The sequence below is a fragment of the Cebidichthys violaceus genome, unplaced genomic scaffold (genome assembly GCF_023349555.1).
Source record: "Cebidichthys violaceus isolate CVI_PGR_0920_01 unplaced genomic scaffold, fCebVio1.0.p SCAF_19, whole genome shotgun sequence".
Lineage (NCBI taxonomy): Eukaryota > Metazoa > Chordata > Actinopteri > Perciformes > Stichaeidae > Cebidichthys > Cebidichthys violaceus.
The window spans coordinates 10,560,453-10,572,117 of NW_027176361.1; the positions used below are offsets into that span (position 1 = coordinate 10,560,453).

An 11,665-nucleotide genomic window follows, 5' to 3' on the forward strand; every position below is an offset into this window, starting at 1 on the left:
GCAGTGACATTTATATTTGCACCTGAAGCCTGTCTGCCAGTTTCCATTACTTGGAGCCAGATTCAGAGAGAGGCCGGCGGGAGTGAATGGCGGATGATTGGAATGAACGCGGAACCGACCGTACCTGAAAGAGCACTTTTTGAATCGAAGCCCAGTTCCCCTCCATCCGACAGGGTCACTCGCCCAGTGTCTGTGTTGCAGAGGAACGCCTAATACAACCACGCGTGCATAAATACCCGGCAAGGCGCATCGATACAGTGTGATTAGGATGCTCACACTCACTGAGCTAAATGCGTGCACAGGTAACACATGCAGATTGTTCACGCGTCTCTAATCATTAATTCAGACTGAAATTTCCGCCCGGTGACAAATCGCCCCTATATCCTCCCCTCCTATTCCACAATATCAGTTTCATCACTTATTTCTTAAAGGCCCATAGGACAATGGTCATCAGTCAGACGTTTCTACCTTACAAGGAGGAATCTATCTGGACTGTAAATCTTGGCTCGGGCCGCGCTGTCCATTTGTCATGAAATATTTATTCAGTTATTCGCTGGTGGCCACAGTTCAGTAGCGTCCGCTGTGACAAGTGTGTAAAAAGATCAGCGACTCAACAGGAACACCGTCTTACGTCTTTGCCATCTGCGGCTGCCGTCCTGCAGGTCCTCGGCACAGGTTGGAAGAGTCATGTCAACCGTCCCCGTCCCGTCCCCCCCGTCCCCCTCCCGTCTGTGAAATGCACGGCTAGCAAACACCGGCGGTGAATGACAGCGTTAGCGGCATTAGCTCGTTTTGCTAACCCCTCCCCCAGTATTTAATACATGATGATTCCTCAGCCCCGGGGGCCCCCGTGAGACAGATGCAACACAAAGTTGTTTGTCTGGGCCCGTGGTTGTTTACACGACTGGGAGCTGTATCCTCCATCAGCAAACATCGGCACTCGCAGCCTCCGTTTCCCCACATGGGTCAATTACAGAGAGGGGGGATGTGCTGTCACAGCAGGGGCTCCAGGCATGCTGGCTTGTTGGTTGGAGTTTTATGTAAGACAGTAAAATTAGTTGCTGGTCTATTTTTGATACTTTTGCATTCCTCCTCTCCTTTATTCGCTGGAGTTGCATCAAACATCCTGAGCCAGGTTTATCTTATGGTACTCTGAGTTGTTGTCAGTTATCGGTCCATTCTGTGTATCATTTAATTACAAAAAATAAACTCAATTGATCTTGACAGCGGCGCACCACTTCAGCAAAAGGGACTTTTTTGGACATTAGTTGAAATCGGTCCATTATTGAGGGAGAACGCAGTTAGACACAATAAGAGACTGGTTCAAGTTTAAGGTAAAGAGAGATGTTTTATTTCTCTGGAGAGTTCTGTCCATAATGTTGTCAGACACTCATAATAACAATCGGTGGCAAAGAATGCACTTTTAGTGGACTTGGATCGAGGGTGAGAAACTGCATTGAAGGGAAACATCGCAGCCCGTTCTGTCTCTGTGCTCTCCCTCAATACTGGACCAATGTCAAAACTACTGTCCCCATTAGTCACATGGACACAAACACATGAGACCTCATGGAGACCCTGCCTGTCCTGTATGCACATGCAGCTTACTCTCAGAACAGACTCATAGGTATGTTAACTCATTATAGGGAATATTATGCAGACACCATGCATGCAGATCTCCAAATATAATCTCCTCCTTTCATTTCCACCACCCAGCTTTGCACACGCTGACTTCACTTTATCGTGTAATTTCAAAGATCATCAGCAATTTTTCTGAAGGATGAATTTTTCACGACCATCCCAGGGCTGCTCCGTCAAAGAACGGATAGAGCGATAAGTTCTAAAAAAAAAAAATCCACACATCAAACGCCTGCGAGGGATCTGAAACTTACTGAATTCCAAATAGCGTCCCCCGTCCCCCGTCCCCCAAATCACAGACAGTCTTTCACTGAGTGGAGGAAACAGTCAGTACATTACATATACAAAGTCACAACCACGTTTGAATCACGTTCACCTAATTAATGGATTAAGAGGAGTCATTAGACAGGGTGGGGTGACTGGTGACGGCACTTTACCATGACCCCCCCAGGAGAGTGGGCGTGCATGAGACTTCAGATTGACCTGTTAGCCCCATCGGGGGGGGGGGGGGGGGGGGGGGCTTTGGTTATGGCTGCCACTTGGACACCCACACAGATGGCACCGTCATTGTATAGCTGCATAGATTCCGCTGGCGTCAGAAGTGGTCGACCGACACTTCCAGCTCTCAGCTCGGGGTAGAAGATGTCCTCTAGATGTCCCCTCCGTCCTGAGGGGAAACTCGAGGCAGATCTCAGTGATCACCACCGCTCAGCAAGCATGGACAGACATGAGCTGATAGCCGGAGCTAACCGGACGTGAGGAGCTACCGTCAGACTCTCCCTCTGCCGTCATCAACATGAACACGTTACCGCGCCGTCGTCACGGAGCGAGTCGACACATTCAACAGTGGAGCTCCTCGCTGTCGGCTCTGCTGTGTTTCACACTACGTCACTTGCTCGTTAAAAGCGTGTTATTGGCCACTAAAACATCAGCAACAGTCATGATAGCTAATCTATTCTTCATCCCACCACGGTGACATCATGCACAGGTGACAGGCTGGAGGTGTGTCACATGGTTCCTTATTTATTGACTTTTCTCTCCCCAGGGACTCGGGCATTGGTCTTTATTGTGGAAATGACTTGAGTGCCTAATTAACCGTTTGTGTGTGTGTGTGTGTGTGTGTGTGTGTGTGTGTGTGTGTGTGTGTGTGCCAGGATGCTGCAGGTACCGGTCCCCTCAGTGAAGCCCCTCTGTCTCTCTCTCTGCCCTTCTCTATCCTCACCTCTCATGCTTACCAATATGCTGAATCAGTTCTGTTTTTCCTAAATGCCCCCGATGATTTCACATCACTGAAAATGGATTGTCGTTTTTTTTTTTAACCACAATTGTCCATTTTCACAATGCAATAATTTATTTGTTTGGTTTCTCCCTGCATATATCTCATTAGCCCCTTAATGACTTCCCGGGGACATTTTGCTTAGAGAATTGCACCTTTTCAAGTCATCAAGACACGATTGGCCTCGCCCAGTACTAAAGGACGCCCATTTTCAAAATGGACTACATCCCACCGCCAGCCAAGCCCACTGACCAGATTAGCCTGTCAGAGTGAACACTTGATGTACTTTTCCCTCCGGCCCCCCCCCCCATCCCCCCCTCAAAACAAACATCCCCATCACAACTAGCCAAATCCCCTCTGTGGAAGTTGATTTGCTAACTCTTGTCTCTTTTACTAACAACAAGCTTCAGAATTCTTCCAATTTGATTCTTTTCATTGGTGAATTTTCTTTTCCCTTACCTTCTATGATTTCAACAACTAACACTGTGTCATTCACGGAATGTGAACCATCTGTTGTTTTCTCTACTTAACCTGCGACTTACATACTAACAAATGTATTGTTATCCTTTTATTCCTTTTGTTTTATTTTGTAGATGACCCTTTTAAAACAAAATAATTCTACAATTACTTTCTTTATTTCTTTATTTGGATGTTTTAATATATGAACAACAGGAACATTTTTTTTCTTTCTTCTTTTTAATGATATTTTAAAATTAGATTGATTTTTGTTATTGAAAGGAACAGCTGGTTTTGCAAAAGGCAATTTTTTTCTTTTTTCTTTGCCACTTTTTTGGGGTTGAGGTGTGTTTTCTTGAGTTTAAGGTTTGTCATTATTATTTTTTTCTTTCTCCTCCCCCTGTTTTCTCCTGAAGCACGCAGGCATTGGACACGCTATGGTAAACAAACTGCATTATATGGTAGATATCATTCTAATTGTCTTATACTTTGGTTTGCCCTGGGTTTTCCGTTACCTCTTTCTATTCTGTTTGCTTTACTGAAAGTACAATCCGCCATCAATTCCAAGGTAGCTGAAAAACTCCACCTCTCTGTTTTTCTTTTAGCCCTCTCTCTATATATATGTATTTGCTTTTTATTGCCATCCAGTCCCCCCCTCCCCCTCCTTCCTGAAAAGAATTATCGTGTTCATCCAAAGAGGTCTGCCCAAAAATATATAGAAATTACACAAATTTAGATTTTACAATTTGATTTGTTGCTTTTTTATTTTGTATTATTTTGTATTTTTTACTTCAAACTCTATCCGTATGAAGAAATAAAGAATCATGATGCAATATATTTTCTCAATTGAGTAAAGTTTGAATAGGTACCTTTTTCTTTTCTTTTTGTTTCCTCCTGGTTTATTTCCCTTGAAGAACCCTATGAAGTGACCGTACACCGCAGATTTCTCATTACTAGAGCGACTCCAGTGAGAGCAAGTAACACCAAACAAAAGTCACTTTGTCCGTTCATTTCTTGAACATTTATAACAACGTGAGGAACTTCACTGATGAGACCACCTTGTCACGTTGGACCCACTTGGACCTGTTCCGCCTGTTATATAGTGACCTGTTATCTGGGCTTGCCGTCCTGTGGTTTATGGAGTCATGAAGAGTATTTACAACTCTTGATTTAATGGCCGAAGCCCTCACTGTAAAGTAGGCCTCAAATGAGGGTTTGATCCCATTAGTGGCCTTAGGCTGATTTATGATCAAGATGGGGCTGTTCCCAGACCAGCACCTGAACCCACTCCCGCTCCTACTCGCACATGTGCACGCTTAATAAAGTGCTTTAATGTGGCATTAGTCCCCTGATCCCGAGTGCAGCAAATCAGACCCGGAGCACCGATGAAAGCCCCGTGATTGAAAATTGAAATGACAATTGCACTTTTATTAAGCTGCTGACTGGGGACGCTGCGGACATGTAGGAGATGAAGACTCTCTGACGCAGACCTCAGTGGGATCTGCTTTTAGTAGCTGTGATGAGTGTTACTTACTTTCACTGGACTTTTGAATCAATGAATGCAGCTCTGTGTCCATTGATGCAGATAAAAGGAGCTGCCTGGGAAAATCTGAACAGTGTGCGATCGACCCCTCATTAACACTAACACTAACTTATATTTCTTATACTTTACTGGCCTCACCCCTTGCATGAAGAGACTTGGACACCCCTTCCCGATCTTATTTTTATTTAATTTGTTTCTGTTGTTTTTTTATATACAGATTGAGAATATATGTATATGTATATATCATGGCTAACATATATACATACATATATCAATTGTCCTAATTTAATCAATACGGCCATGAAACATGTTAGCCACACCCTCTTGCTGTTTTATTTATTTTTTTAACTTTTTTTTTTACTTTTTAACTTCAAAATTAACTTACTAAAATGAATAACGACCTCACACCTTATTCTGCTGAAACGAAAACAATGGGAAAGAGTACAGAGGGGAGACTGACTCTCATTGTCTGGGTGAATAGAGGATTGATGCCCCGCGGAGTAAATCTGCCCATCAGAACGCAGAAGTTGGGGGGGGACTGTTGAGAGCCACTGTGTATCTGGTGACTTACTCAGTCTCACATTTGACAAAAGCGATGAAGCTATTTTGAGCTCACATCCGAAATCTTGCGGTGAAAGTTCAAGTGGAGGCACAATGAGAAGCGTGATCATGTCTGAGGACATATTTATTTGTTGTATTCAGTAACGTGGAGGACATGGGATACTAATTGTTCTATTCACCAAGACCGTGACGTCCTCTCTCCCCTCTCAGTTTCCCCTCTTCTTTAAAAACCCTCTCATTTCCGTTGATTTCATCTGTGATTGGTGACATTGGTCCCATCCTGTCCCTCCTCCACCTCCAAACTGACAGTGTCCAGTGGTCGTGTCCCTGCACCCTGTCTGCATGTCTCTAGCGGCTAGAACGTCTTCACATCGGCATACTCGCAGGGTGTAGATGCTGCTCTAGCCCAGCGCGTGTCAGTCTGCTGCACACATGTCTCGATAGGTCTTTCTGTTGCATTCTTGTCTCAACCTGAACATTGAAAGCTCTCCTCCTTTTTCCCCATTTGTCTGGTGTTGTGGTGCCCTGCAATTACATCCACCACCCTACTACTTTCCCATTTTGCTGCATCTTGCCAGATGTTTTTCATTTTATTTTGTTCTATTCATCCAATAGTTGGTCTGTTTGTGTTGTGTCTAATGGAACCCCCCCCCCCCCCCCCCATACAATCCTCATTCTTCCTGTCATCCTTTCCATTTTAAGTGCATGGCTTGTGTGTCACCCTGTTAGCTTGGATGGATTCATTTTGTTTCCTCTTAACCAAAACAATCCCTCGCACATGAAATAACACATTCAGTCCATATTTCGGACCTGGTTTGAGCAATCAAATGTCAGAGGACTTTTAAAGAATCCTCATCTAACGTATCACTTTGACTAAATTTACTAAAACAGTGTTACTAATCTACTGTTTGAATCAAACCTTTGTTGTAATTGTACTAACAACCATTTTTGTGTCTGACTTTCCCTTACTTACAAAAATACTAACCGATTTTGTTCACCCTCCAACCCCTTTTAACACTTTTCGGCAAACAACAACAACAAAAACCTCCCCTCCCTTTCTCTCCCCCATTCCCTTGACAACTGTTGCCAAAACAGCACTCGCCCCAGGCCTCCCATCCCTCCCTCATTTACTAACCTAGATGTGGAGCTCTGTTAGAAACTACATATTTAGTGCTGAAATAATAAATCACTCCCGGCTAATACACGTTGACAAGCTGCCAGACACCTACAGAAGTCCGCCGCTGGATGGGAATGGCTGCCTCCTCTTTCTCTCTTGAACATCCCTCTTTCCCTGCGGCTCTGGCTTTGACCCGAGCGAACGGGCGTGATCTCTGATGATACCGTTCTGACGTGAGCCGTCGACTGTATTACGCAACTGCTGTTGTACAAAACATAACGCATTCTTCCTGCAAGAGATCAAATGTAGTGCCAGCGAGGGTAAGTGATACATTTCCAAGGTAAGCTCGCTGCCTCTTTGCACGGATTACGCCGTTAAATACTTGAAGGTACTGACAGGTGTCCGTACCTGGTGAGACGCTGCTGAGCGCTTCAGAAGCTGATGACAAAGAAACTAGAGCTGGAAGTACAAACTGAATGCTTTAAAAAAAAATGAAGGTAGAACACAATCTTTATTCTGGGATAGAAGAAAGTCACACAAACGTTTAATTGTACGTGTTAAAGGCCTGACATGATATACCCTACAATAACATATGTAATATTATTTTAATTTATAATATATTATTATTTATAATATTAATTAAGCATTAGTGATATTTATTATTAGTTTGTGTAATATGATTATATTGATATTTTAATGTATATATCATATCTTAACTGTAAAGAGATCATAACTATTTTATTCTTGTTATGTTAGTCCACGATTTATTTACGGTATAGTTTTGAACACATACACTTGTTTACCATATTAACCAATTATTAACCATTAACAATGTGTTACAAATAAATATATACAGGCCATAACGTTAATACATGTTTACAAATGATTTGGTTATCATTAACACATGCTTACTATATTATATTTAACATTATGAGTGCAACGATAAACTGTTAATATAACACAAAAAATAGCATTTTAATAATTAGTAAACATTATCATTTCATTGATTGTGAAGAGTAAAAAGTGTTTAATGTGTAACTATTCATTTAAATTATGCTTATTAATAAGGGGTTACTGTTTTCCCGTTCACTCTTCCTCGTGTTTTTTTTTACCTTACTCAGCATATAAGTGGCTACCAGTCTCCTGGTGAATAGACGGTTGATGAGCAGCGGTGTGTTGGTAATGCTATGTGCGGCGTGAGGTAAGCACACATTATTCACAATGTGAGCTCGCTGGAATGAAGCATGCTTGTAGTCGATACAGCATCTGGTTAGTCCCAGCGTTTCATGTGTTATTGACGCGGTGTAGTCCCAGCTGGAATCACGCTGACCTTCGTTAACTTGATGAAAAGGGGGATCTACTTGTCGGAGCGTTTAGTTGCCAGCGGCCTGCAGCCGTGGGGCCAGATGTGGTCGATGAAGCAGTAACACGCTCAGCCGATCGCACAGCGGGACTCCACCAGGAGAAGAGCTCCAGTTCACCGTGTGAAGCCCCGTCGCACAGGCTTTGATATTCTGCAGGTAGTCGCTGGTTTAAGAGCAACACGGACAAAAGAGAAAGATTGATTGCGTGGATAGGGGGGGGGGGGGTGAAATCATAACAGAGACCATTCCCCCCCCCCACCACAGGACCATGTAGGCATGTGAGTGGGCTGGATGATCTGGATTCAGAGCTCAGTCAATCCCTTCACAGTACATCCAGCTGTAAACAGCTCCGGTCTGTGTTCTCTATGATACCTGGGGCACACAGTTCAGCACAGACCAGCCAGCTCTGTTTGGTTCCTGTGTGTACTGAGCTAAAGGAGTATTTGAAGAGCAGCTGGGTGAGAACCAAGGGATCCAATAGAAGCAGCAAGTGGGCTTTGTGTGTAATGCTTGTTGTCTTACTTCGAAAGTCCTATTGTCAGTGGAGGTGTGCTGTTTTAGGTACCTATAAAAGGGCGAACAAGGCCAGATGTGTAGATTTGAGGTTTTGATGTTTTCAATAATCCCAGTAGAGTGAACTTCTCACTGAAGAGCAGAGCAGGAAAGAACATGAAGGCATGCTTTAGATTATCACACCAGGCTATGTTTCAAGGAGGAAACTGTGATCACACAATCACAAATAGTTATTTTCACTCCATAGTGTTGCATGTGTTCAGGTCCATTAAAGGTTTATTTTTCATGGCAAAAGAAGTAAATAATGGGGTACGGCACCATGTGAGCGCTTTGGTTCTGTCACTACAATTACTTTGAATGCATTCACTATCAAGACAAGGCAGGCACGGCCGCTATTTCCAGAGTGACCTGGATCCAACAGTCTGCGCTGCTGTGGCCGCCTTGTCTTGTTGACAAGTAAAATCCACAATTACATTTCTTTTTTAAGCTGTTTTTCTCCACGCTAAAAGAAAAATAACATTCAAGACAATGGAGAACAAACAGCCAGTATCTCTGGTGGAACCTTAATATTTTACTCCCCCTCCATTTAAATAATATGCGGTCTGTGTTTTGCAGCAACACTTTTGAGATAGGAAAGCATTTCCTCCTAACTGTACGGCCTCCAGGCCGGGAGCACCGGGGTATTTCCTGCAGCGACCTGTGATATCATCACCCTTTCCTCTCGTCTGGCCGCTGATGCAAGCGCTTGTAATGTCACTGAATGGGTCGAGTGAGTGTGCAGCCTGGTTCAAGCAAAGTCCCGCTGGCTCTCGTGAATATGTACAGAGTCAGCTCAAAAAACAAATATCCAAACATGTGGATATTTGTTTAGCTTTTGTTCGTTTTTGATTTTTTTTTTTTGATTGAATGCTTTGATGAACAATTTAAGGGGTGGAAGCTGGGATGATGGAGATGGCAAGAGAAAGAAAGACGGGACCAAAACATTGCTAATCTCTAATTTCCCCTTTTTAGCTGGGGACTTCATAGGTGTCTGGCAGCGGGACGATGTAAGTCCCTCAATGAGCGCATCCTTCCCTGAAGGTAGACCATTAACAACCCTCCGCAAACTAGTACCCCACGTCCAAAGATCCCAGCCTGGCCGTACCATGTGTCAACATTTCAATTTCAGAACGCATACAGGTCACAACGACTCTCCATCCCACCTCCGTATTTTTCGAGAAGAGGTCAAAGTCCGTAGAAGCGCACAGCCTCCCCGCCCCCCGTTTCTCCTCCTCAGCCACCTGTAAGGTCCCTCTCGTCACTATAGGATAACTGAAGTTGCCCTGCCGAGAGACCTTCAAAGACGACCCCGACACACCGGCGCTGTCGACCGCAGATTCTTCGTGCCAGATACATCTGGCCAATGCGATCGCTCTTTATCTCCAAGTAGTAACAGCAGACATAAAAATGAGTTGCCCTGTTTAGAAGGGAAGTACAAAAATAATCAAAAAGTAAAGATGAGCACTTAACTGGGGCGACTGGTCTGTTGAGTGCAGTTGCTAAGGTTTCTTCTCAGCTCTGCTTTAGAATGCTTACAGCACTTCATATTCAGTTAAAGCTTCTTCTTTTTTTGTGTGTGTGTGTTTCTATTGTTGCAGATTGAAATCAATTCTTTTGTGTATTGTGTTTAAAAAGAAAGAGGATGTGTCTGTGCTCACAGCCTGCTGTTAGAAAGATGAGGCTCATCAAAACTGCATTAAAGGAAAGTAGAGCCATCGGGCATAAATTACACACTGCTAAATGCAAAGTCTTATTGTAAATAGCCAAAATACAAGTTAGGCGTTGAATGAAATGAAGGTAGTGTGTGCTAGCATCACTTGTGAGTGTGCAAAGAGAACGAAAAGCAGATGGTTGCGTGCATGGCTCCCTGCAGTCCCGTATTAAGCTCCGCACGTTTATGCAGAATAGCAGATGTTAAATCAGAGACGCGAGTACTTCACTTTCGCCCCGGCCAGCTCTATTAGGATAATTAGACAATAAATTGGTCACTAACTGCAAAAATCCCTCCCGAATCAAACGGAAGTATTTGGCTAGATGTTTGTAGCTTAGCTTAGCTGTGGCTCTGATAACACATACAGCCATGGTATAATACAATTAGACAGCCTTTTCATCAAGCACTGCAATCTGCTCCTTTGTAATGAGAATAATGTCAAAAGACAACTCCTGGAAGAACGTGGTGGAGGTTAACTCTCAGAGTGGCATTCTAATGGTATGTGAGCATACGTCATGTTTCATTTGACCCACTCTCCAGGTGTTCTTTGAACTGACGAGGTCTAGTGTTACATTTCAAGCAGTTGCTTCACCTCGACTTGTAAGGTCCTGTGATACATCAGTGCAAGAGTAGTCCCCACTCACGCTGTTGTAATTTACATTAAGACACATTCATGTGTTCATGTTACATAATAAGAATTAATTTGACAGACAACCGAATATCATTTGAGCTAAAAAAAAATAAATAAATCTCAGTTTCACAGAAAAAGCCTGGAGGAACCTATAAAATGTAGCCTTTATGCATCCGTTTGTGTTTTTATTATTTTGTGGGGGTTTTTAGTCCTGTTTCTCACACCATCAGCTCGCGGCTGTGTGTTTGATTTCTCCCGGCACTTTCGGCTCCGTTAGCGATCAAACGTACGAGACTTGAGGCACTCGGGTAAAGAAAAAGGGTTGTATTTCTGCTGGCAGGACCTCGAGTGAGGACTGGCTCCGCAAAGGAATATCACAGAATAAATATGCCAGTCGCAAAGGAAAGGCCATTTAATACTTCAACAATAGTCGCACCTGTAGGATCATGCTGCTATGCTGATTGCTATATTGATTTTGACATATCTTTAAGGTGCACTTAATCCAGCGTAGGATGCAGTTACTTTAACAATTACTCAATTAGATCCGGAGTCAGTGATTACACAGTGAGCACAGCGCTGATCCATTGGTTTTGTCTTAGCAACTGCACTCTAGAGTGAAAGCCCCCAGTTTGAGTGGCACCAAAAGCAACCAACCAAGCGCTACCATTTAGAGGACAACCCCACCAATCGTCGGTGTTTAATCCACTTTCTTCCTTGTTTTTCCTCATTCTTCTAATTCCTCTCCACTCTGGGCATTCTCTGTTCCTACCTATCTCTCTCTCTCTCTCTCTCTCTCTCTCTCTCTCTCTCTGTCTCTCG

At 43.5% G+C, this 11,665-nt stretch overlaps 1 protein-coding gene across 14 annotated transcripts in view; it reads left to right on the plus strand.

Annotated features, from left to right (window-relative positions):
* nrxn2b (neurexin 2b) overlaps nucleotides 1-11,665 on the plus strand; it is a 645,600-nt gene that overhangs the window by 306,795 nt on the left and 327,140 nt on the right. For 11 of the 14 annotated variants that reach the window (XM_068713609.1, XM_068713607.1, XM_068713608.1 and 8 more), the window contains one exon: nucleotides 3,784-3,807. The exons of the other annotated variants lie outside the window; for them this stretch is intronic. In XM_068713609.1, coding sequence (XP_068569710.1) covers nucleotides 3,784-3,807 — 24 coding nt within the window. The remainder of the gene's footprint in view (nucleotides 1-3,783; nucleotides 3,808-11,665) is intronic. 14 annotated transcript variants of the gene reach the window in all.